The following is a 27,960-nucleotide window of genomic DNA, read 5'->3' as shown; positions in this document are numbered from 1 at the left end:
AGTTCCAGAGATCCATTTTCTGAAGCAAATGGATGTGGTATTTATAGATGGAGAATCCACAACTATCGTAGTTTCAAGCCCTAATTGAGCGGCACCATTCCATGGTCATGGCTGTCGGAAACGGAGCAACCGCCGGTGATGGAGGAAGACCCGCGTGAATGGAGGAGCCGACCACCCAAGACTCTTGCAACGTTCTGCAAACGTTCTCCGAACCACTCGAAAAAGAAGGGAAATTGAGCGTAACTCCCTTCTGTTTCTCCTTAATTTATGTGAATGTGATTTTTGGGTTCGCAACCCCCTTTGCAATATCTTCATAGTGTCGTTTGAGGTTTGATTTTCAACAAGTTCCTTATTCTTTGTATGATTATCCATTAAAGTGATGTTGCATGGTGTTTTGTTGATAGTTTATGACAAGTTTCTTATTCTTTGTATGATTTATGTTTTGTTCTGATATGTTTGCATTCACTGCAATTCATTCTATTTCTTTGGCGTTTATGGATATTGTTTTGTTGATAGTTTATGGCAAGTTTCTTATTCTATGTATGATTATCCATTAAAGTGATGTTGCATGGTGTTTTGTTGATAGTTTATGACAAGTTTCTTATTCTTTGAATGATTTTTGCTTTGCTATAAAATGTTTGCATTCATTGCAATTCTTTTTTGTTTCTTTAGGGTTTAGGGATATTGTTTTGTTGATAGTTTTTGTAAAATTCCTTTTTCTTTGTATCATTATCCATTAAAGTGATGATGCACGGTGTTTTGTTGATAGTTTATGACAAGTTTCTTATTCTTTGTATTATTTATGCTCTGCTTTGCTCTAAAATGGTTGCATTCATTGCAATTCTTTCTGTTTCTTAAGGGTTTAGGGATATTGTTTTGTTGATATTTTATGGCAAGTTCCTTATTCTTTGTATGATTATCCATTAAAGTGATGTTGCACGGTGTTTTGTTGATAGTTTATGGCAAATTTTTTATTCTTTGTACGATTTCTACTCTACTCTGAAATGTTTGTTTTCACTGCAATTCTTTCTGTTTCTTTAGGGTCTAGGGATATAGTTTTGTTGATAGTTTATAGCAAGTTCTTTATTCTTTATATGATTATCCATTAAAGTGATGTTGCACGGTGTTTTGTTGATAGTTTATGGCAAGTTTCTTATTAATTGTATGATTTCTGCTATGCTCTAAAATGTTTGCATTCAGTGCAATTCTTTCTGGTTCTTTAGGGTTTAATGATATTGTTTTATTGATAGTTTATGACAAGTTCCTTATTCTTTATAGGATTACCCATTAAAGTGATGGTAAACGGTGTTTTGTTGATAATTTATGGCAAGTTTCTTATTTTTTGTATGATTTTTGCTTTGCTCTGAAATGTTTGCATTCAATACAATTCTTTCTGTTTCTTTAGTGTTTAGGGATATTGTTTTGTTGATAGTTTATGGCAAGTTCTTTATTCTTTGTATGATTATCTGTTAAAGTGATGTTGCACGGTGTTTTGTTGATAATTTATGGCAAGTTTCTTATTCTTTGTATGATTTATGTTTTACTCTGAAATGTTTGCATTTATTGCAATTCATTCTATTTCTTTAGGGTTTAGGGATATTATTTTGTTGATAGTTTATGACTAGTTCCTTATTATTTATATGATTATCCATTAAAGTGATGTTGAACGATGTTTTGTTTATAGTTTATGGCAGGTTTCTCATTCTTTGTATTATTTATGCTCTGCTATAAAATGTTTGCGTTCAATGCAATTCTTTATGTTTCTTTAGGGTTTAGGGATATTGTTTTGTTGATAGTTTGTGGCAAGTTTCTTATTTTTCATATGATTTCTTATCTACTATGAAATATTTGCATTCATTGCAATTCTTTCTGTTTCTTTCGAATTTAGGGATATTGTTTTGTTGATAGTTTATGGCAAGTTCTTTATTCTTTGTATGATTATCTGTTAAAGTGATGTTGCAGGGTGTTTTATTGATGATTTATGACAAGTTTCTTATTCTTTGTATGATTTATGCTTTGTTCTGAAATGTTTGCATTCACTGCAATTTTTTTTGTTTATTTAGGGTTTAGGTATATTGTTTTGTTAATAGTTTATGGCAAGTTTCTTATTCTTTGTATGATTTATGCTCTCCTCTAAAATGTTTGCATTCACTGCAATTCTTTATGTTTCTTTAGGGTTTAATGATATTATTTTGTTGATAATTTATGGGAAGTTCCTTATTTTTTTTTGCATGATTTCTTCTTTCCTCTGAAATGTTTGCATTCAATGTAATTCTTTCCGTTTCTTTAGTGTTTAGGGATATTGTTTTGTTGATAGTTTATGGCAATTTTCTTGTTTTTTTATGATTTTTGCTCTACTTTGAAATGTTTGCATTTAGTGTACTGATATAATAACATGGATAGACTAAATAATGAAGGTAGAGAATGTATTGATATTATGGACAAAGTTATTAATATTTTGTTAAAGCGTTAAAGCAAACTTGTGGACCCCATATTACTTTTTTTTTGTTTTTTCTACTTCTTTGCCAGACATGAAATATACGTTTCGTTCTCTTATTCTCTGTTCTTCCTATTCTCTATTGATCTCCGGTTCTCTCTCATTTATCTTCCTGTTTTTGTACTCTAAATAAATTTAACATGTTACTATAATCAAGTTGTTCTTATTTACATCTTGCATAATATTATTTTGTTTTTAATTTTAATTCAAATTGGTCTATTATTGCAAGACTTTTTTTTTATTTAATAAAAGAAATCATTCGATACATGGCTCTTCCTCTTTACAGGTAATTTTCTTTGTCTCTTTTTTGTTTAATTTTTTGTTAACATGTGTATTATCATGACATCATTCTGTGTTTGATTGTTTGATAATGAAGATTATGTAAAGAAAAGTATGCATATCAGTTACATACCAGGTTTAAACCAACTAATTATCATGAAATGACTAATTTGTTAAATTTGAGGTACTTTTATGTTACATATTTAGATCTCTTTCAAACAAAATGTGAACATATTTAAAATGTTTAAATTAAAGGTTGGAAGCTTCACACATAAATTAATGGACTGACTTGTCCATCTTATCCGATGAGTAACCATTAACAAACTATTATTTTATTATGTGATGACTTAATATAATGAATGTTTAACAAATTTGAATGAACACAAGGGATTTCCAACCAAATGAACAATAACTAATTTCACTTTAAATTCATTCAGGTATTATCGATCAAGAAATAATTGTCGCTTTGATGGATACAAGGGATGACGTTGTCTCCATCAAATTTAAGAAAGTCGATTCTGGCCAAGCGGTATGTAAGAAGGAGAAGAATGACGCCCTATGTGCGCAACTGACTCTGGTGTTAGATTGAGGTTTTTGACATTAGTGTTTCACCAAATATTGGAGGGTGTTGGTCAAACCAAAACTTTTAGATTTTAATTGTAGATGGATTAACTCTTCAATCCTACTTGATTTTAATATTTTACAAATTTATTTTTTACGGAAAATATTTTATAAATTTTTTTCTACTTTTACTTCAATCCAAACAAATCCTAAAAAAATTTATGTTACAAATATAAAATTTAAAAGATGATTTTTCAGTTTAATTTTACTTAAAAAGTCAGTCTCTTTATTGTTTTTAGATAATCAGTTAATTAAATAGTATTTTAAATATAACTTTCAAAAAATATTTATTACAAAAGTAATTGACTTTTAATAATCATTAAAAAATAATTAATTATAGATAATATAAAAAATCTTATAATTTAATATATCCACATAATGTGTAATTTTAAAAAAATGAAGTAATGTTCATACCATTATTGTATAAAGATTAATTGAGATATTTTGGGTAAAGAAATTTCTAAGAAAATACTCAAATAAGACCAAATGTAAGTTATTACATATCTCATTCACAATATCCCATTTTGTTCACAAACTACCATACATTAAACATAAAATGTAAATCATAATAACATATCTCATACAAATAGCATCCTTTTCCATTCACAAACTCATATATTGTGCATGTATAAGTGGAGAGAATAACCACTTTTGGCTACAAGTACATGAATACATCAATCTCTTATGTTCAAATAAGTAAAATATTATAACCCTTTTTTCATTTGAAGCTAAGTATATTGAACCAGTAGAAACAACATGATATTTGTGGTTGAAAACTCTTTTTAAAGAGTTAATATATTGAAACAAAATTTTATTTTTTTAGTGAGTAAAAGGAAAACTGGAGCTACTTTAGTGGATATTAGATTGCTGATAAATTCACCAAATCTCTTACACAATTAAGATATTAAAAAATCAATAATAACAACTAAATTTAGAGATAAAAAATCTATATCGACTAAATTATATATTATTTTAAAGATTAAAAAAAATATTTATTTATAAAATTATTTTATTATTAATAAAAAATTATAAAATGATTTTTAAGAGAAAGTGTTGTAATAGTTAAAGTATTTTGTAACTATATTAACTATCATTACAATTATACAAAATACTTGTAAATGGTGAATGATGTATATTATTTAGTTTCTATAGTGATAAAATTCCTCTTGTTTTCTCTCCATTTCTGTTCCTATGTGTGTTGTAAAAGGGTGTATATATATAAAATGATAAATATATATAAAATGATGAATTTATTGATAGTATACATGATTATCATCATGGTGTTAGCATAAAATATTTGGATTGGGCCAATATTAATATGTGTATTGATATTATTTGACTTTTTAAATTATGTATAAGAAATAGATAAATATACATTATTCATTTTGTTTATGATTTTATATTTATTTGTTTACTCCTTGTTATGCTAAATTATTAAAATACTATTTATTTTCTCTTTAAATTTATCTAATTATAATTTCTTACACTTTGTGAAGATGTATATATTAGTTTTTTTACATTAATTTCTTACTAACACTATATTTTTATGTTTTATAATAAAAATTATTCAATAAATATTTGAATGATTATGAGTGTGATTAATTATAGTGGTTATCCCATAAAGATAAAGATGAAACATAAATTTCATATTCGTTATAAATTAAAATCAAATATAACTCAAAAATATCTCTAAGTGAGTTTATGGTAACTCATCTCCACTTTAATTGGTTACGTGTGAAATTATATATTTATAGGTGGGTTAAAAAGAATTCGATTTCGATCATGGGTGACACAACAATCCAATAAATTTTATTACGATAAATTTTGAATAACTTAATATTATTTTAGTAAGTGAGAATATGACCAACTCAACTATACAAACTAACTTGTAAAACGAAGTTTACACCTCATTTATCTTATAAATTATGATTTAACAATTTTCTTTTTAATATAAGATCTCAAACACATTACAACTTACCTAGAACCTTTAATAAAATTAAAAGAATATCAAAATAAACTTAGAGAAAAAGTAATTAATGATTAATGTGTTCATCATAATCTAAATGACAATATACATGTGTTAATTAAAAAATAATACTGAAATAACTTAGTTTCATATTTTTCTTTTATTTTATTTACACTAGTAGAAACACAAGCGCGATTACGTTTGTTTATCCACATTTTTATCTTTTACTCAATTTTTACGAAGATAGAAATAACATACATATAGAAATAATTTTTGAATAAGTCAAAATAAAAAATAGAGTGCAGAAAGATTAAAAGTGAAAGTTATTTTATTTTACATGTAAGATTTGATGTGAAAATGTGTAAGAATATGTTCTTTTTGTTGCCTTAAACAAGGAATGAGGAGAAGAGTGGTGGAGTCATATAAAAAACTGTACATTAATATTAATTTAAAAAATTAAACAATGATTTTTCAGCAGTTTAGTTCTTAAAAATCTTTAATTTTTTTTAGGTAATCAATGAATTAAATAGTATTTTAAATATAACTTTCAAAAAAATATTTATTACAAAGTAATTGATTTTTAATAATCATTAAAAAAATAATTAATTGTAGATAATGTAAAAATCTTATAATTTAATATATCCACATCCTCAACTGATGTGTAATGTTCATACCATTCTTGTATAAGATTAATTGAGATATTTTGGGTAAAGAAAATTATAAGACAATACTCAAATAAGACATCATCTCATTCACAATATCTCATTCACAATATCCCATTTTCATTCACAAACTACCATGCATTAAATATAAAATGTAAATCATAATAACATCATCATCATCACCATCACATACACATGCATCCTATCCATTCACAAAGTATTATATATTGTGCATGTAAAGTACATAATCTCATTCACATCCCATCACCTCAGACCCCATTTCAAACTTTGGAACATACTGTAATAGGGGCTTCAGACAAAGGGGCCCCAAAACCCAAACCCTAACCTCATTTGCCTACGGTTATGGCGTCCGATAACGCTTCTCGATCGAATTCTGCGGCTGATACCTACATTGGGAGCTTGATAAGCCTCACTTCCAAGAGTGAAATCAGATATGAGGGCATTTTGTACAACATCAACACAGAAGAGTCCAGTATTGGCCTCAGAAATGGTATTCTTCTGCTACCCACTTTTTTTTTCTGACCAATTTCCCTTAATCCTTTCTGGGTTTTGTTTATTTTCAGTTTAATTTGGTTTCCTTGGTTTCAGATCTCTGAATTCACTGTCAAAATTTGATCTTTGTTGTTGCTGTTGTTGTTTGTCATTTTTTTATTGAATTCTGAAGGGGCTTTGTCACAGGGGTGTGAATTCCTCCACAGGGAAGTAATTTTTTGGAGTTGTGATTGTTCTTCTGTTAAGAGGTTGAGAATGGTCTTGATTGGTTTCTTTATCCCTGTAGCATCTGTGTTGCATGTTTCACTTGTCTCTTAAGCGCGTCATGTGGTTTTAATCTGTCTCTGTTGAAGTGTCTGGATTTGGCTTTCAGTGTTTGAATATGATTCTCAGATGGATGTAGGCTTATGTTTGGTTTGTAATTTTTTGATTTTGTTATTTGGCTGCTTGGCTTTGTTGATTGTTTAATTATTGCATTCCGGGCTAATGGAAAGCTTTTTGATTAATAAATGCAAGGAGTAAATAGTGAACTCATAAATTTAGTCCCTAAGTTGATTGGCGTGCAACGCTGAAAGAAGCAAAGATACTCTGGTGGTAATAGATTAATGAAAAAACTTCCAAACCTAAGGCCAAACTGAATTAAAGAATGGAATTCATATTTTTCCCTCTTATGTTTGAATTTTTAATGTTAGTGAGAGAATAATAATTGGCAATTTACATACATATCTGTATTAGTAGAGCTGTTGTGGTGTCTCACATGATCTATAACCATTGTAGCCTGTTGTGTTCCGCTTTTGTGTCATGTCGAGGGTTGTGAATCACACTCATGACCCACTATATCTGGTGCGATCTCTAGCAATTTCTGATGGTTTTTGACACCTTTCTGATGGCTTTTGTAAGCACTCAGTGTCGTGGCAATCATGGATGCTGTTGTTGACTAGCACAGCTCCCTGTGAGTGCTGTAACACATCCCTTAGGCCATTTTATGTTTTGTATTGGGATTCTAAATGTGGACTTGGGCTCTCTCACCACACTAGCTAGCTTTTAGGTACTGTTCTTATGAAATTCATATCAATTGATATCTGAGCCTGTACATAATCTTCTTCAGAGATTACAAAGTCTGGTGGAATGTTACAGCCGTATTGCCTGACTGCCACATAGGAAGTGTGGGTTTTTGATATGAGGTTTATGTGGTCTAGGTCTCTCCCACCACAATATGTGGTATTCTAATTCTAAGATTTGCATCATAGTTTACTTATTTTCTATCTATCCAAACAAACTTTAATTGCAATGATAATTGTTGTGCCCTGCATATATATATATATATATATCTCCAATGGTCACATGACCTCATAAAAATGTCACGTGCATTTATCTTTTAATCCTCATTTAAATATGATTGAATGTTCTATATTTGTTATTCTTATATCTTACAAGTGATGATACCTGATTTCTTACTTGATATGCTTCGTATGTGTGTGTATTGGTTAGGAGTTGAAGTCATGTACACATTAAGCAAGTTTATGTAGTATTTATAAAGGTTGTGCTCTTTGATTGAATTTCAAATCATCAGGAATTTTGATCAATAGATTTCATGAAACCGTGTGGGTTATTGCAGCATCGAATTTGACCATCTAAGTATGTTATTTAGTATCATAGATTCATTTAACAAAGTGATTCTTTTTTGTTCTTGGTGTTGCAGTGCGATCTTTTGGAACAGAAGGAAGGAAAAAGGATGGCCAGCAAATTCCCCCAGGTGACAAGGTTTATGAGTACATACTTTTCCGCGGTACTGACATCAAGGTACTATGCACGTAATATGCACAAGTTTTTTTTTTTTTCTCCCTAAGTTGTATGTATTTGTACCTGACTTTGTTGAGAGTACCTTAGAAATAATGGCATGTAACTTGAGTGAGTTTTGTGAAACATTAATGGTATAACTTGGTTCTAGAATCTTTGATTCAATATACCAATACATTAGAAGGCTGATCCAGATTTTCTTATCTGTTTTATGAGTTAATGTGTTTAGCCTATAAGGGCTTTGTTTAGATGTTACTGCATGGAATATTGATTGAACGATGTTCATATATATTATATATAAGTCAGATCAGCTGAGACATGTCTTATTTCTTTTCTGCAGGATTTACAGGTTAAATCCTCTCCACCTGTGCAGCCTCCTCCACAAGTCAACAATGACCCAGCTATTATTCAGGTTAATGAGATTTCTTTTGTGTAAATAATGAATCAGTTAAATAATGTATTCCTAATTATATGGTATTGCATTTTGCAGTCTCACTATCCTCGTCCAGTCCCCACATCTACAACATTGCCTTCTGCTGTAAGTGGGCCTTTGACTGATCTTAGCTCTCATAACCCTCAGCTTGGACTTCCTGGGTCAAATTTTCAAGGGCCCTTGCCTTTGTATCAACCTGGAGGGAACATAGGATCATGGGGAGCTTCTCCACCTGCTCCAAATGCAAATGGTGGTAGGCTTGCCATGCCAATGTATTGGCAAGGATATTATGGTGCTCCCAATGGGCTTCCTCAATTACCGCAACAATCTTTGCTTCGACCTCCACCTGGTTTATCAATGCCTTCCTCCATGCAGCAGCCTATGCAGTATCCCAATTTTAGTCACTCATTACCTGCTGTATCTTCTAACCTACCAGAATTACCATCATCACTACTACCTGTGAGTACTACTACCCCTAGTGTAATATCTGCTTCCTTACCTCCATCTAATTTGCCCCCAGCGCCTTCTGCTTTGCCTCCTGCACCATCCACTTTGCCTCCTGCACCTTCTGCAACGCTTGCTTCTGAAATTTTGCCAGTATCAGTAACAAACAAGACACTCAATGTTTCAACTTCCCCAACCATGTTAGCTGCTAGCTTACCATCACTGACTTTGCTGACTAATTCTGGTCCAGAAATAAATGCTCTAGTGCCACCCATCAACAGCAAACCAAATGCAATTTCAGGTTCAAGCTTGGCCTATCAAACTGGATCTCAGTTGCCTCCAGCAGTTGTTGGATCATCAACTTCTATCCATACAGAAACATCAGCCCCTTCTCTGATAACCCCAGGTCAATTATTGCAGCCTGGACCATCGTTAGTTACTTCAGGTCAGCCTTCACAAGCACCTCATAAGGATGTTGAAGTGGTTCAGGTAACATCAATGTCATTTCCTGAGCCATCTCTGCCAGTTTTTGCTGATGCTCAACCGCCAATACTGCCTTTGCCAGTAACTTCACGACCCAATCACAGGGTATCATTTCTTCTCTTGATCTATTAGTTTGTTTTTTACGGTTTCTAATATGCTTGTTTGTTTCTATACAATGTCGTAAGAGGTCATAATCTCGATAATGATTTGGAATAATCTCATCCTCCAAAGGTATTTAGGGTGCTTGAATGAACATTTGTAAAGTTGATTTTAGATTATCCTGATTTTGGAGTGCATGTTTGATTGAGCATTTACAAAATTCTTTATGAATGTAATTAATTTTGTAAAATTGATTTATAAGGTAAGTGATTTTTGTTTGGATGTGCTGAACTTGAAAGCAGGTTTGGCGTAGTGAGTTTTATCAGTTCTTGTTAAACCTCGGTTTGGAGGCAAAATCAATTCTACTGAACATTAATAAAAAAATCTATATTTTACTAAAATCATGTTGGACCGGGAACAAAGCAATTCCAAAGCTGTTTACCATGAATCCTATCATACCATGTGTGAAGAAAGTGGTTTACATTTGAAAATTTAATCTAAAAAGCAAGTTTGTAGTATGATACAAAATTTTCAGCCCAATGCAGAAGTTATATATTTTCACTTCTTAGCAAAAGTGTTTTTAAAAATTAAACCAAACATTATTTTTTAAGCAAAATCACATTTTCCCAAGTTAAATATGCATTTGATAAGTTCAAACATTGTAAATGTGAAAATCATATGACACTTTCACTTTGATCTTCCGTGACAACTTGCTCTCCTCCCATCCATTAAGCTAGGCTTTGCTCTAGTGCGGAATATGGGGAAATTGTGTTCTGTAATTTAGATATACAAAATCTTCTCTGCTGATAAACTTTTCTGTATTCTTTCCATTGCTTTTGCTGAGAATTAAAGTAGGATTTGATCTGTTTTGTGTGTGGTTTTAATTGTCAGCTTCCATACATAAATTATTAATGATTGATGATTCTTTCTTAATTTGTATGCCTTGTGCTTTTATCAAATAAAATTAGCATCAAGTGACGCATGAATGCTTTATTATATTAGTTATTGTATTTAAAATTTATTCGTTTGATTGAGAAGGACTTCTGACATTTGGTTGCATTTTTTTAAGCCTGGTGGAGCTCCAACTCAAACTCATCATAACTATAGTTACAGAGGACGCGGAAGAGGAAGAGGAACTGGGGTAACAACATTCAAATTACTATTTCATTTATAAATGTAGTCATTTCTCAAGTCACTTACTATGAATATCTATAATGAAATATGCTCTATTTTTGTCTTTTTTTAAAAATAATTTTGCACCACTTGGGATTTGCTAAATAAATCTTCCGAAAAGTCATTTTACTTTTCCCCCCTTTCTTCTGATAACATTATGATTCTAATATTCAGTGGTTAATGAAGACAAATTATTAATGCTTGCAGGGCCCAGTCACAAAATTCACTGAAGATTTTGATTTCATGGCAATGAATGAGAAATTCAAAAAGGATGAAGTATGGGGTCATCTTGGTAAAAGCAAGTCTCATTCAAAAGACAAAGATGGGGAAGAAATTGCCTATGATGAAGATTACCAAGTTGAAGACAATAATGATTTATCAAACGTTGAGGTTAAGGTAATATAATCTAGTGTGCAGCTTGATATGTATCAAGTTTTCACCAAATGATTTTGGTTTTTAGTCTTTGTATTGAGTTTTTCACTTTGCTTTTCATGATTTTTGCAGCCTATGTATAACAAAGATGACTTCTTTGACTCCCTCTCTTCCAACGTGCATGATAATACTTCACGAAATGGAAGGACTAGATACTCTGAACAAGTCAAGATTGATACCGAGGTGAGATTTTTCTCTTTTCTTAGAGTTCATATTTCCGGGGACAATGTCAAATTCTTTTGCTGATTTGTGGTGCAGACGTTTGGCGATTTTGTGAGGTACCATGGAGGTCGAGGTGGCCGTGGCCCTGGCCGTGGTGGACGATTTCGTGGCGGTTATTATGGAAGAGGAGGAGGAGGATATGGCTATTCTGGACGAGGGAGGGGTCGTGGCGGCAGCATGCCTAGTCACACATTATAGGTGGCAGGTAATGTTTAGTTATGGACATGGTGGAGAGCAAGAGCTTAGGTAGCCTCCAATTAAAGTACCTTAGTTATGTTAGAGATTATGTTTCATTGTTGGGTTGTCTGTTATATGCTTGTTTAACAGAATAAGTAAGGACCTTTTCTTATTGCATGTATATGCCTCTTGTTACACCTCTACCAAAGTTACCTGGTTTGGTGGAAACATGTTTGTACACCATTTTATTTTAGCTTATATCAACAAGCACCCAAGTTCAGACAATTTTTTGCAGTATTGCAGCTTAGTCATTTGTGCTGGGATGCCAAATGATTCTTATCCCTACAATTATTATTTCTATGATTTTGGTTAATGTGTTTCTTTACTTTTACTATAAACTTAATACCATTAAACTTGTTTTTGAGAAAATCACCTAAAACTCATGATGAACTTTGGATAAATTTATTTCTATGATGCTTGTAGTTGCATAGATTTTGACAATCTTTTTCTGTGGTAGCATACAATTCAAGGGCATCACAAATAATTGCTACTATCACTATTAACTTTTGTGTGTTATTGCCTTTGATTACCTTGTGTTTTGTAACAGTGGTTGCAAGGTTTAGTTTCCAAATATAAATTTCAAAATAAATTCTGTTTTCTAAAAATAGAGACAAAATAGGTTTAAATACTTTATAGAGACAAAATAGCAATTTATTTATCTATCGTATATCTGTTTCATTTACATGAAAATTCATTCAGTAAATACTTTATAGAAAGTATAATAAAGAAGGATCAGGTCAAATATCCTTTCAATTTTATGATCCACAAATTATTTCTTAAAATCTAATTTTATGTATCAATATTAATTCAATTAATTTTTTCATAATTAAACATCTTAATTAAATTTGCCTTTTCAAAAATATATTTTTAATTTTTTTTGAAATTGTTACTTTTATGGATAAATCGATATCTATTCATAAAAAATCATCAATACATGAATTGGATTAAATTTTTATTAATGGATGAAATTAAATTGTTTTTTGTAGTTAAATTTTAGATAAGTCAACGAATTGATATATTTTTTTCTATCCTGATCTTAGATCAGTGATCTATTATTCATATTATCATGATGGAGGTTATTAATATCATCACCATTATTATTACTAGCGGGAAGCGTCGTGCCTATGGATCCGCATTTTTAATTTTTGTTTTTAATGTATATCTATATTTTATTTTTATTATTATATATCTAATATTTTATTTCGCATTTTTAATTTTTGTTTTTAATGTATATCTATATTTTATTTTTATTATTATATATCTAATATTTTATTTTTATAATTATTGTGTTTTTTATTTTTTATTTTTGCTATTAATGTTATTATTATTATGTATCAATATTTTTTATTTTTACTGATTTGACTATTCATCAAATCTATAGTAGTTTGATTTTGATTAGTATTTCAAACTAAAAGAAACTTAGGTCTTAATTAATACATTATTTTAGTGATTATAGTAATATTTAACCTTTTAAATCAAATATATAGACGATCATTGTTTTAACATAGATTGTGAAAATTATGTCATAAAAATATTTTTTTAAATGCATATTGATTGAATATTATTAAAACTCATTAAATTTAGTAAAATTATGTTTATTATGGTTTACATAGTAATTTTAAAAGACCTCTCATTAAATTATGTTCCACAATATAAAAAAAAAATCAGATCTTCATAAATAAAAATATAAACCAAAATAAGATAATGCATAAAATAAAAAATTGAAACATTTTACATATTAATTTTGCTGTTCAAATCTGAATTAGAGTAATGATGAAAAAACATTATTTTATGATTGCGGAGGTGAAATTAGAGTATGAGAAGTTATCACTTTCCAATTTTTTTATAATTTAATATAAAGCAAAGCAAAAAAGTTAAAAAAGTTTGAATTATAATGTAGTGCAATATTGAGAAAATATAGGTTCTATGTTATCAAATTACAAAGACGGCCACAACACCACATAATTATGATAAGCAGAAGAAAATCACAACAGATATTAAATGATCATAAAAACAATAATTAATATGTATTTAACTTTAATGCTTTATAATTAAGATATAAAAATTTGAGGTATATGTATTAGATTTGTTGCACTTTTTTGATACCCATTGAAATAGGATTCTTTCGCAACCAACTTTCTCTCAAAATTGCACAGTATTCTTCTCCCCAGAAGAAATAAATGAAATGTATTGTACATCTACATACCGTAATATATATGCATATAATTCAAATTCATGGTGGATAATGAATTGCCCAAAGAAGAAGAAAAGGAAGAAAACAAAAAGGGAACAACGCAAAAGTAGGTTTTAAGATCATATGTCATTGATTTGCAAACTCAATCTCATTATTTTGCTCAAGAAGGTCTTCGACAAATTCTTCTTCTAAAGAACTTACATCAATATCTTTTTCAGTCTTGAGTATAGGCTAGACCCTCATTAGACACAACAAAACCTTCATAATCATTAGACAACAAAACCTGCATAGTTTCTTGAAAACAAATAAACCTTGAAGAGATGCTCCTAGAACACCATAGTTTGTCGAGATTTTCTCAATCACCGATCCAAAGCCACTGCAAAAAAAAAAAACCCAAAAACTCACAAACAATCAATGAAAAGTGCAAGATTAATCAAAGAAATGAAAGTATGATTTTCCATGAAAGTGAAAAGGAAAGAAAAAAGAAAGTGAGAAGTACGGTAAAAAAAAATGTGTTATGTGTAGTGGAGAGAGAAAGTGAGAAGTAGGTACCTATATAGGAAAGAGAAAGTGGGAAGTAGGACACGTGAGTTATGTGTAGTGGAGAATATCAGTTTAAATCATCTCCACCCTCCATAGAGAAGAAGATCTTTAAAACAGAAAAGTAACTAATCAATTTCTCCACTCTCTCCACTCCCCACTCTCCAGTTAAATAATAACAAACAAAATAAATTAATACAATAAATTATTAAGTAAAGATAAAATGAAAAAACAAATTAAGAGCAGTTAAAAGGAGAATAAGAAATGACACAATGACCATAATACAATAATAAAATTAAATATTAATATAATAATAAAATAGGAAAAAAAATTAAGAGCAGTTAAGAGGAGAATAAGAAATGACACAAAAACCATAATACAATAATAGAATTAAATATTAATATAAGGATAAAATAGGAAAAAAAATTAAGAGCAGTCAAGAGGGAAATTCCCTTTATATATAGGTATAGATTATTATTATTATTATTACTAGAACTATTATTATTTTTATTATTATAACTATATTTATTATTAATATCGTTATTATCTATAACATTAAAAAAAATTCTCTTGTCGTTTATCTTTAAATTTATTTTTAATTAGACAATTTTATCTTTTAATAAATAAAAAAATATTTCTTAAATAAAATAAATAATTGAATATTTTATTTACTAGTATATATAGTTTTTATAAAATTATATAATTTTTTAATTAGTTATTCTTAAAATAATAAAACTATAAAAATAATAAAATTATATATTTTTTAATCTAATAAAAACATCAATACAGATGTTCTACACATGTGTTTTCACTAGTTATAATAATAATATTATTATTATTATTATTATTATTATTAATCTCTCTAACTATATAAAATATATTTTTTTACATATTTTTTATAATTTTAAAATATGATAAATTTAAACTGAAAATTGAATTTGGTAAAAAAAAAAAAAATTTGAATATAAAGGAAGAAAAAAAATATATCACATATATTCTGTTGATTTTGATTTACTTTTCGGTCCCTTTAACCTATTATCAATATCAAACTAGTCATCTTGTGATAATTTTATGTTTTTTTAAATACTTTTTATATTTTACTTTAATACTATTTTAACTTTGTTAACATTAAAGTCTTATATTTAGTTTTGACTCATTGCTACACATTTTTTTTAGGATTTTGCCTTTTACCCTTAAAAGTTATATTCCCAAAAACAAATTCAAATAAGTAAACTTTCATAGACATGACAAGGATACCACTTGCAAAATCTTCATACAACAAGGCTTGAAGAAATCCACTAAAATTAAAAATGGGTGAAAAGATTTTTGTTAATTTAACATTATTAAAAAAGAGGACAAACTTTTCTTTAAGGTATAACGACCAATTCAATAAGAACACGAGAGGGGTTGTTCTTTTCTAAATTTTACAATTCATTATTTTTTCCAATTGTCTTAGGAAAATTAGATTTGGAATTACTCATATTTTTCATAAAAAAAATGCGTGGGTTGATAAGTTGGCTAATTTAAAATTTATTCATAGAGAATATTTTCATTGGTATAATAAGTTATCATCTAGTATATTTTTAAAATTATTTATGAATAAGTATAGTTTACCTATGTATCGTTTTTATTAACATGAGTTTTGGTTTAATCTTCTCATATTTTTGTATTTTTTAATATTTTTTTTTATGTGATGATAAATAATTAGTGTTACTTGAAGTAGTGTGAAGTTATCTAACAAAATTTTTTATTTAAAAAAATCAATTTTCATCCGGTCATTTTTGGATATGCACTTCTCTTTGATGAAAATTAGATATATTTATACTTATTTTATCTTTATTTATATTGTTAGTATGCATTATAACCATTACTTTGTATCGATAACTATGCTTTTGAACTACACAATTTTATATTTTTTAAAAAAATCCGTGCGTTACACGTGTAGAAGTACTAACTTTATACATAGCCCACATATTATCACTTCAAATGAGTTTTACTTTGTGGACTTCCAGGAGCTATTCACAACCGGTTCTTCTTCCTGCACTCCTACATTTTTCTTCCTGCACTCTCATAATTTTCTAAATTTCGAAACTGGCCTTAATCTTTCATTTGAAAAAGGACACCGTAGTTACCGGAAATAGAAATCTGAGAGTTTGCTACGGATTCTTTAATCCAGAACTAATTTTTTTTTTTCCGGATGAGGGGGTGTTCTGGAAGCAATTTTTGTATAAATTATTGATTTTTGGATTGCTGAATCTGGAAGTCTAGTTCTGTTATGGATTTGTGGATCTGAAATGCTTTTTTTTTTTAATTATGGATTTTTGAATTTGGAATGCATATTTCTGTTACGGATTGGTGGATTCGGAATGCTTTTTTTTGAATGATGAATTTTTGAATGTGAAATGCATATTTTTGAATTACGGATTGATAGATCCGAAATTTTACGGGAAGTGCCAATCCAAAATTTTTCCAGATTCCATAATGCAAAAAAATAAATACATATCAAGTGCATTTTAGGGTTTTTAAAAAATAATTAGGACAATTTGGTCTTTGCATAACATTATGGGGTGCAGGAAGAAAAATATAGGGGTGCAGGAAGAAACTGCCTTCACAACCCAGTCACTAAACCCACTTTTAATTAAAAATTCATTTTATGCATATGGATATAGAAGGTGGTGATATCTTAACACCACAAATAATAAAAAGGCAGTTTCTTCCTGCACCCTATATTTTTCTTCCTGCACCTCCACAATTTTGTAAATTCTGAAACTGACCTTCACCTGTTATTTGAATTCGAGATCTGGGAGTGTGTTACAGATTCATCAATCTAGAAGTGAATTATGTTGTTTTCTGGATGACCGGATGTTCCAAAAGCAAAGTTTGCATAAATTGTTGATTTTCGGATTGCTGAATCCAGAAGCCTAATTTCTATTATGGATTGGTGGATTTTGAATGATTTTTTCAATTATGAATTTTTGAATCTGGAATGTATATTTTGAATTATGGATTGGCGGATCTGGAATAGTTTTTTCAATTATGGATGTTATTTTCAATTTTCTTCCAAAAGCACCAATTCGGGAGATTACCGAACGCGCCAATCCGAATTTTTACCAATTTACCGTATTTCATAATCCGAAATAAAAAAAAAATACAGTTTTATATAGGGAGAGTTTTGTCTTTGCACAGCCTTTGTGGGGGTGTAGGAAAAAAAATGTAGGAATACAAGAGAAACTGCCTAATAAAAAACATTCACTTTACAAACTAATAAAATAATATTTTAATTATATTTATTTTATTTTTAATTTTAAATATATATTTACTGTTTATAGTGTGAAAGAAATATTTTCCCGTGAAAAAGTTTCAATGTATCTTTGTTACCATTTACATTTATTAAATAGATTTAGAATACAAATTATATGAAATAATTCTTTATACAAAAAGATTTTTTAACATCTGAAAAGTAAAATACATATACTTAACAAATTATTATAACAATATAATAATATTTTTAATTAAAAAATAAGTTAAATATAATTAAAATATTAATTTATTTGTTATCCCTAAGTTATCTAAAATGAAAATATTGTAATATAATTATTTTTTTTTATTTTTATAATTTTATCAACTTAAACACTAAAATGAAAACTTTAATTAAAACGATTTATTTTGTTTCACATTTTTTTTGTATTTTATTATCACCAATATTTTTGCAAATATTACCGTTTAATTTTCGTATATTAGATAAATATCTCATTGGTCACCAATTCACAACATTGCAACCCAAATTGGTGGTACAAAGCACTGTTAAAGGACAGCGTTGTCTTCCGCAAAACCTTTAAACCCTTTTCCGTTTCCAAAATTTCTCACTTCCCTAAACGCACGGTCCCTTCCTTTTTCTTTTCCGGCGAAACCGTCACCGTCGTTTCGTTTTCTTCGACCGCACAGCGTTTTTACCTGCCATTTTCAGTTACGGTGCAATGTTCACGCCGCAGCAAAAGGCGTGGCCGAATGCCGCTGTGCCTTTCACACCGCACCGAGGCGGTGCTGCGACAGTTTCCGCCTCTGCGAAGGGAAAGGCCGTCGCCGACGGTCCACCGCCTCCGCCGTTAGGGTCTCTGACTGAAACCACAGTAGCAGTGGGGTTTGACACGGGGAATGCCGAGGACTGGAAGCGGTTCACGGAGTTAGGGTTGCTGGATGAGAGTGTGATGCAGAGGAAGGACCACGAAGCGCTCATGGAGAAGGTCTTGAGGCTCGAAAGAGAGGTTAGTCTCGGTGAAGGTTTTGCAATTTTTTATCGATATTGATCTGAGGCGCCTTTCTAGGGTTTTGCGTTTTCGATTTCGACGCGTTTGAGCGAAACTTTATCTGTTTATGATTTTTGTTTAGCTTTTAAAGATGACATTTGTTTAAATTTATGATTGATTGGCGTTTAGCGCGTGATATTTATGATTGATCAATTTGAATCTATGGTCTATGATGTTTTGAATATTGATATTGATATCGCTATTGGTGCTTGTGTAGTTTAGAGCAAGGAACTCTTTTCATTGATTCTAGTAGCAGCTTGAGAGCAAGTAAATTTGTTTAGATCCCCCGATTCCCCCTAAAAGAAGCCCTTGATGTGTTGCAGAAATCACTGGAAAATGTGGCTGTGATTTTAGGTGCAATGCAGTTCTAGAGACTTCAAAAACTGTGATATTGCAGTTGCAGTTGAAGTGCAGATTGCAATCCTAAACGTTGTACTTGGTAGAGTAATGAAGGCAAACCATTTTATGCTATTTGATATAAATGATTGATACCGAAGGGCTTGAAATTATTACATGGTTTTGACTTTGGATGGACCAACTGTCGGTAGAAAAGAACCATTTAAACGTTTCCTTAATAGATGAATTTTGAAATCGTTGTCAGTAGCTTTTTCCATGTACTTTTAAAAAAATTATTTGTTGTATGTAAAAGGAATTTTACAGGGGTGTAAGTATGATAGGTCTTGGGTATTATGGGATGCCTGAATACAATATCGAGTAGTATAGGATGTCTATGTGCTTATCAGCTGCCTATCACCCACTGGTAGCGAAACACTGAGAAAAGAAAATAATGTGATCCACTTTAATTAAAATTAAGAATTTAACATTGTTAGTGGTTTCTAAAACTTAGCACTTAATATGTATGTATTGCTGAGGTATGTATGAGTATTGGTATGGATATGCCCCTGATATTGACACTTAAAGCAAGTGCAAGTATTTGTTCTGTTATGGTTGATAAGGAAGGATGAGAGGGAGGGTGAAAGCGTAAGAAAGAAGGGAATTGGTGGCAGGGAACTAGGCCTCTTCATCAAAATGCTTGGTTACTCTTGTATTTGTTTTACATTTCTTAGAGTTCTGCATTTGTTTACACTTGTTTGACAGAGGTGCAGCTGTGGTGGGGTGTGACTTAGGTTAAGTTTAAATTTTGTTTGGGTTTGGGTTGTATGATCCAACCCTTTACAATAGAATTAGTGGATTGGCAACTGGGTGTATAACCTTGAAATAGAAGACAATATAGAAGAAATGACATGTCTTGGGTCGGGTTACACTGGTCGTGATTTTTGCCATAACCACCATTTTACACTGACAGAAAATATGCCATAAATGTTTTTCAATAGCACTGGTCAGGACAGAAGATGCGTACCATGTTTGTGTTTTTTACTTTTTTCTTTTTGCAATTCTGATCCAGTATTAATATTACTTCAATATTTTGGCAGGACTGTTTAGAAAGTAAATGAAAACATATACATACGTGACTTTTTTTGTATATTTTTTTTGTTTATATGCTTAACTGTGAATTATAAGAATATTTTATGAATTGAATAATGATAATTCTTTTGTAATTTAGTGAAATAATTTTCAGTAGAAAATAATTAAAATTAAGTGCAATTTATTGTAATTATTAGTAAAAACATATCAATGTGAAGGTGAAAACTAAAACAAAACAGTAACCTAAATTGCTCTGGAATACTCTTGCTGGTCCGTAGTATAGCTCACTATGAATGTAATCACACATACCAATAAAATCAATTAATTAAGTTGTTTTTGTTGAGTTTTTAAAACAATGTTACCATGTACCAAATTTACCTGCATTTTTAATGAATTTGAATTTTTTTTATCGTTATTTATTGATAAAAGGCACACATTCATAATATTAACAGGGGAAAACAAAGTTTTTTTTTTGTGTTTCATAGAAACTATGAAATGCCTTATAAAAAGTACTACCATTTTTCCCCCTTGTATTAAGGATCTAAGGGAGTAATTTTGAAGATTGGAGCTGACAGTCAAATGATAAATTTAAGGTTGAGAAACATACTGCAGTAGGAATAAGGTAATTCATGTCTTTCTGTGCCAGGCTTATAGGCTGTGATTCTGACTCTTGGTTTAATTACTTTCCTTTAAACTTGCTGATTCAAAGTTTCTAACTCATTAAAAGCTACTTTCTATGCAATGTTGTTATGATATCAAAATGAAATCTGAACTGGTATTGTATACTAAATATAAATAAAAGTACAAGAACATATCTACGTGTGTAACCAAGCAAATTCTTGGGTAGCCTCTAGTATTATAATTTCTGAAATATTTTATGGTTGCTGTGTTTCTCTATATTGTGTTCCTTGATGTTACATTACAAAGCATGTTTTTGTGGATATCATTTGTCATCTCCCTGATTTTGTTTCTTTCATTTTTTATAGCTTTTTGACTACCAGTACAACATGGGCCTGCTATTGATTGAGAAGAAAGAATGGAATTCGAAGTTTGACCAGCTGAGGCAAGAACTAGCTGAAACTGAGGAGATTCTAAAACGAGAACAATCAGCACATTTAATTGCGTTGTTTGAAGTTGAGAAGCGAGAGGAGAATTTGAGGAAAGCATTGAGCACAGAGAGGCAATGTGGGGCTGATGTATGTTTTTGTTTTTATCTTCAATTATATGGTTGTTATATTTGTCTACTTGCTTGCATTTCTACTTTCATCTGTTTTGTTGTTATCCTTTTTACTTTGGTTAAGTTTGGAAGAAAAGCTGATGATAGGTTGGGCTTCAATTTTTCCTGTCTTCCTTTTCACCCCTTTCCATGACATCATTTTGGAGTATTTAGCCATTACCTTTCCCTAACACAATTGATATAGGATAAAATAATAGTTCAATGAAAACTTCAGTTTTATCTGTTTTGGTCCTGCCTTTCTAATTATTACAATAAGGTCACCTTATTTTAACTAGCTTTCCTGTTTTCAAAGATTTGTATTGGAAATGGTGAAAACAACAGAAAATAGGAATAGTGAAAATATCAATCATCGTCTTAAACCTCTGGCCTTACGCTTACCATGGATACATGTTCTCTTTCCTTTATAAGACTCTTCAGATTGTTCAATACTTTACCAATTTTATGATCAGATTTGTAGGATATTTCTGGAGTTTCTCATTTAGGGTTGGAGCTTGAGATGTTGTTTAGATGTTCCTTTATTCTATGTTGATGTTGCTAAATCGTTCAATTGCAGCTTGAGAGAGCTCTGCGTGCAATGCAAGAAGAGCATGCCCAAATCCAGTCTAAATCCCATACAAAGCTAGCTGAAGCTAGTGCATTGGTTGATGGAATTGAAGAGAAGTCTTCAGTGGTTGACAAGAAACTGCTTGATGCAGAGGCTAAGCTTGCTGAGGTAAACAGGAAAAATGCAGAGCTGGGTATGAAATTGCAAGAGGTTGAGGCGCGTGAAAGTTTGCTTCAAAAGGAGCGTTTGTCTTTAGTTACTGAGTATGCTCTATTCTCTACAATTTATGAATTTTCTTGTTATATTTTTTGGGCTCTTATGCATTGTAATTTAACTTTAAGTTGCTATTGTACGTTACAGTCGAGAATTGTTTGACGCGACATTCTATAAAGAAAGGGAAGATTTGAAGGAGTGGGAAAGGAAGCTACAACAAAGAGAAAATATGCTATGTAATGGTAGGCAAAATATTGGTGAGAAAGAAGAAAATATAGTTAAAACTGAGAAGAACCTTAAACAGAAAGAAAGAGACCTGGAAGTGTTGGAGAAGAAAATCAATTCATCTAATTCTATATTGAAAGAAAAGGAAGCTGAGATTATTAGAAGAACAGCAGATTTAAATATGGAAGAGAAGGTGTGTTTGATGATTTTTTCATTGTGTCTGGATGATTGTGTTCTGTTTTTTTGTATGCAGACATTAATTTGCTGATATTTTTCATTCTTTGTATGTTGTTATTATGGTTACAGAAAGTGGATTCTTTGAAGAGCATGCTGGAGAAGAAAGAGAAAGAATTGTTTGCATTGGAATCAAAACTTAGTTCTAGAGAAAGAGTGAGTCCAGGAATCTGTTTGCTATTCAATGCAATAAAATGATGTGGAAAAGTTCAAGGAAAAAAACTGCATGATACATCAATGTATAACTGCTTAGTACAGATGACCTTGAAATGATATCATTGAGATAGACATTCATCTTGAAATGTATAGATTCTGAAGATGCTTAACAAGACACATATGCTTTCACACATGCTGAGATGCAAGAGTGGTATTTTTTTGGTGTAAAATGAGATGACTTGATCCTTACAAATTTCTAAGAGCACACAGTAAATTTCTTTGTGAATGAATGAATTTTCTTAGGGCTAAGGATTCTTTTAGTTTCTGCATCTGTACAATGTCCCAGGCAGATATTAGTTCACAATTGAAAACTATGAGTGCAATATTATAAATGCTTTGCTTTTATATTATCATCTTGACATCTGCCTTTCATTTGTGTATTTCATAATAAAATTGAAGAATTTATGATTTTGAATAACTTCTATATTCATATTGGCTGTTCATTTTTTTTCTTTTAATTCTTTTACAGGACAGTAAAAATGGAAACTCTTTTCCACTGACAAGAACTTACTACTTGTTTTAAGTATAAAGATTGCATCATAGGGAGAGACCAAATACTGAAGCTATGCTTTAGCTTTATACATTAGCAGATGATAGTTTAAAGATTTATTTTGCTTAACTGAGTTATCATGGTAATAAACCTTTTTAAGGGTTTACTTTGGGAAACAAATTGAAAGTGGGAATTCACCATATAAACCCATAATCATAAAAAATTGTGAGCCAAAGTGTACATGTATGACATTAGTAACTTGCATGATTTTATGGCATTCTGACTGTTGAACCTGTGGTTCTTACAGGAGGGGATCCAGAAGCTCCTTGGTGAACAAAAGGCTACACTGGATTTGCAGTTGCAGCAGGTTGAATTTGAAATGGAACACAAGCGGAAATCCCTTGTTGAGGAGTTTAGCAGTAAGGAGGAAGCCTTGGAGCAGAGGGAGGTTGAAGTCAACCATAGGGAAAAAAAGGTTGAAAAAGAAGAGCAGGCTTTGAGTAAGAAGGCTGAGAGACTAAAAGAACAAAGTAAGGAGATTGAAGCAAAGTTGAAATCTTTAAAGGAGAAAGAAAAGACAATGAAAATCAAAGAGAAAGAGTTGGAGAAGGACAATCAACAGTTGCTTGCTGATCGGGAGAGCCTGGAGAATTTAAATGCTGAACTTCAGAAGATAAAAGCTGAGATTTCTCTGCAGGAGCTGCAAATATGCGAAGAGACTAAGAATTTGAAGCTTACTGAGGATGATAGGTTAGAGAATTCTCGTTTGCAATTGGAACTAAAACAGGAGATAGAGAATACCCGATTGCAGAAGGACTCTCTTGTGAAGGAAGCTGAAAGCTTAAGGGAGGAGAGACAGAGGTTTGAGAAAGAGTGGGAAGTACTGGATGAAAGGAGAGAAGAAATTACTAGGAAGCAGCATGATATTGATGAGGAGAAAGAAAGTTTAAGAAAGCTTCAGAACAGTGAAGAAGAAAGGTTGAGAAGCAAGAAACAAAATATGCAAGAACATATAAAGAAAGAGCTGGAGAAGCTTGAATTGGAGAAGGAATCATTTAGAGATTCAATGAATCAAGAGAAACATCTGTTGTCTGAAAAGGTGAAAAATGAACAAGATAAAATGCTTCAAGATTTTGAATCGAAGACAAGGAATCTTGAGAATGAAATCCAGAAAAGACAGGAAGAAATAGAGAAAGATTTGCAGGAAAGAGAGAGAAATTTTCAGGAGGAAATGCGCAAAGAACTTGACAATATTAATATATTGAAGGATGTTACTGAGAAGGAATGGGAAGAAGCAAAGGCTGAGGGGATTAGATTAGAAAATGAGAGGAAGGAACTTGAATTGAACAAGCAGCAACTTAAGTCAGGCCAACAGGAGATGCATGAAGATTCTGAAATGCTTATGAATCTCAGTCAGAAGGTTAAGAAAGAACGTCAACGCCTTGTGGCTGAAAGAAAACATTTTCTTGAACTTGTTGAGAATCTGAAGAGTTGCAGGGTCTGTGGGGAAGTTGTTGGGGACTTTGTCATATCTGATATTGAATTACCTGACTTCAAGGAAAGTATGGCCATTCCCTCACCAATTTCCCCTGTTCTGAATTATAAGTCTCCTAAGAACTCCCAGGACATTGTAGCTAGTTCTGACATTAACAACTCTGGATCTGTAAGACCTGTGTCTTGGATCCGTAAATGCACATCCAAGATTTTCAAACTGTCCCCAAATAAAAGGGCTGAAGCTGTTAGTGCTCTAGATACGGCTGGGACATCACTACCCTCAGATGTGAATGTTAGTGTAGAAAAAGCAGATGAGCCTGCATCTCTTCCTAATATAGAAGGAGCTAGAGTTATTCTAGATGAACGTCAACCAGCAAGTGGGAGGGCATATCACTCTTTAGATACACCGCTCCTCCAATCTGAAAACATTGACAAAGAGCTTGATGATGAATACTCCCAATCCGTAGGTGATCACAGCCGGGTAGATAGTTTGGTTGATGGAGATCGAGATGATTCTCATCAGTCTGTTCCAAAGCTTCGTCGGGGCAGACCTGGGAAGAAAAGCAAATCTGGAATTGCTAGAACTCGCTCAGTGAAGGCTGTTGTTGAAGAGGCCAGAGAGTTCCTAGGCAAAACCCCAAAAAAAAATGAAAATGCAAGCTTGCAGTCTCTGACTACTGATCATATCAAAGAAGACAGTCGAGAGGACTCCAGTCATGTTGAGAAAGCTGTTGGCAACACTGGAAGGAAGCGGCAACGGGCACAAACTTCTAGGGTTACAGAAAGTGAACAGAATGCCGGTGATAGTGAAGGACAATCAGAGAGTATTACAGCTGGTGGGCGCAGGAAGAAGAGGCAAGCACTTGCTCCACCAGCTCAAGTTACTAGTGAAAAGCGATACAATCTCAGGCAGCATAAGATGTAAGTTTATTCTCAGGTCTCATCAGACCTCATTAGGACCAGTAGCAGGGTTACATTATATCTTTTGCTGATTGTGTATTTACTGGAGGGATACTCTTGGATGTGAGGTGTGAACTGAATATACGGTTAATATTTAGATTTATATTAATTCTAAAGGAATGATATGTTTGAAATAAATTCATGGTTGATTTCTGAAGGCCAATTGATATTTCCTAATGTGTTCGGTAGTTTTCTGTAATAGCAAGTATAGTATTTATTATATTCTCATCGTTAAATTGTAGTTGGGAAGTTATATTTTGTCGTAATTCAGGTGGTGAGATTATTGAATATTATATGGCAGTTTTTGTTATGTTTATTAAAATAAAACTGGTTTTACTAGTAATGAAAGGCCAGAGACTTTTATTTGTTGATATGGCCCCATGCTGAATAATATCTTTAAGAATTTGGTTTTTAACGGAATCCAATGGCGCATTGAAATCCATGTAGCTGACCTTACATAGTGAGATAAAGCTCTGTTGTTGATTATTCAGAAATGTTTTTTACTGAAATGAAAAATATCCTTATTCAAAACAATTTTGGGTTTAGACAGCACTAATTTACTTGGCTGTCCAGCTGTAGTGTGGAGGATATTTTCCTTTTTAGTAAATTGTATTTACGTATGTATAGTAGTAGGAAAGTGAATTGCTTGATTGAGTTTTAATGCCATTCAGATTTATGTGAGAGGATGTCAAGGGGTTGTTATTGCAAGTGTCTTGCTTGTGGCTGTTGAGTATATTTAGCAGCAAAACCATCGTGCATCATGTATGGTAATATTTGGTGTTGTGGTCATATCTTTCTCCATTGTTCTGATATCACCTCTTTTCTTGAGCAGTGCGGGCAAAGATTCATCAACACGGGACTTACCAAATGCAACTAAGAGTGTGGTGAAAGAGGCTGCGGGTGGTAATAAACTGAAGGGGGAGATGAGCCCTGAAGTTGTTGAAACTTCATTAGCAGCAGCTGATGACAATGCACAAGACAAAAGCATGGTGCAGGACTCAACAACAAAAACTGTGGAAGTCTCAGACGAAAGAGTTGTTGTTAGGGTAACAACCTTGCTGTGATGATTGATTTCTCTAAACTTTTTATACATACGTTCTATTTTATTTTTACACATTCCTTTCCTTTTTCAGTTTGAAGTGCCAAGAGATATTGTTGATGACAATGGTGCTGCAACTGACTCTCTGAATCCCGCGGAGGAAAATGGTACACCAGAACATCAAAACGAAAATGGAAGCACAATCCATGATTTTGAAGATGAAGATGATGATGATGATGAGGAGGAGGATGGAGATGAGGAACATCCGGGTGAGGTGTCCATCGGAAAGAAGATCTTCAGATTTTTTACGACGTGATGGAAGTTATATTTCATTTATGTCACAATAGATATACAAATGTGATGATTCCTTATTTAGGAGATTAGGCTTGTAATATTACATTAAGGTAGCTTCCATGTTTGTTTGGCATTTATTACTGGCAGATGAGAAGCATTGTTCTGCTGCCTGTGTTCTCAATAACTGTTCTCTTGCAAAAATAGATTTGCTACTAAGAAAGTATTATGCTTTCCAGAAATTAACTAAAGGTGTGAATCCATCTTTACTACGTACTCAACTGTGTAATACCAACGTTTTCATTATTCATAAAATTGACTGTTTCCTACAAGATCTAAGCCCTGCAGAACACTTCCTCTTGTGATGATCTTCTCGTTTTTTCGGCCTTTCGGTTAGTCTTCTTTCAGCCGGATCTCCTTTGGTCTAGATACGATGGGGGGAGTACCTGCGAAGACACTCCGACGATCAAGTTAGACCGAGAGCTAAGTACCAGAAGAGTGAGGAGTGAATAGTTACCTTAGGTGTTGTGTCTCTTCTGCTATTTATACTGCTCTAAATGGGCTATGGCTGCTATGGACCTGCTTTAAGGTCCAAACGAAGGTCCAATCGTGTCTTAACCGTGTTTATTACCTAAGTTTGCTTATTTATATCTAATTACGTGTTTAGCTTTGCATCTTATCTTTTAGTCG

At 31.7% G+C, this 27,960-nt stretch overlaps 2 protein-coding genes across 2 annotated transcripts; both read left to right on the top strand.

Moving 5' to 3' along the window:
• The first annotated feature begins 6,084 nt into the window (after window positions 1–6,084).
• On the top strand, window positions 6,085–12,086 carry LOC137806228 (protein decapping 5). Its single transcript, XM_068606221.2, has 8 exons — window positions 6,085–6,536; window positions 8,241–8,341; window positions 8,679–8,750; window positions 8,829–9,803; window positions 10,867–10,938; window positions 11,178–11,366; window positions 11,475–11,585; window positions 11,661–12,086. The coding sequence occupies exons 1-8, from the start codon at window positions 6,389–6,391 to the stop codon at window positions 11,820–11,822; spliced, it is 1,830 nt and encodes a 609-aa protein (XP_068462322.1). The 5' UTR covers window positions 6,085–6,388; the 3' UTR covers window positions 11,823–12,086.
• A 6,272-nt stretch (window positions 12,087–18,358) lies between these two features.
• On the top strand, window positions 18,359–27,542 carry LINC3 (little nuclei3). The gene is made up of 8 exons (XM_068606220.2): window positions 18,359–18,860; window positions 21,314–21,523; window positions 22,118–22,371; window positions 22,469–22,739; window positions 22,853–22,936; window positions 23,794–25,901; window positions 26,773–26,986; window positions 27,074–27,542. The coding sequence occupies exons 1-8, from the start codon at window positions 18,573–18,575 to the stop codon at window positions 27,293–27,295; spliced, it is 3,651 nt and encodes a 1,216-aa protein (XP_068462321.1). The 5' UTR covers window positions 18,359–18,572; the 3' UTR covers window positions 27,296–27,542.
• The last annotated feature ends 418 nt before the right edge of the window (window positions 27,543–27,960 follow it).

The sequence above is a fragment of the Phaseolus vulgaris genome, chromosome 3, assembly GCF_051622355.1.
Source record: "Phaseolus vulgaris cultivar YP4 chromosome 3, ASM5162235v1, whole genome shotgun sequence".
In the NCBI taxonomy this organism is placed as follows: Eukaryota; Viridiplantae; Streptophyta; class Magnoliopsida; order Fabales; family Fabaceae; genus Phaseolus; species Phaseolus vulgaris.
Note: the sequence above shows the minus strand (reverse complement) of the source record. Positions and strands in the feature narration are given on the sequence as shown.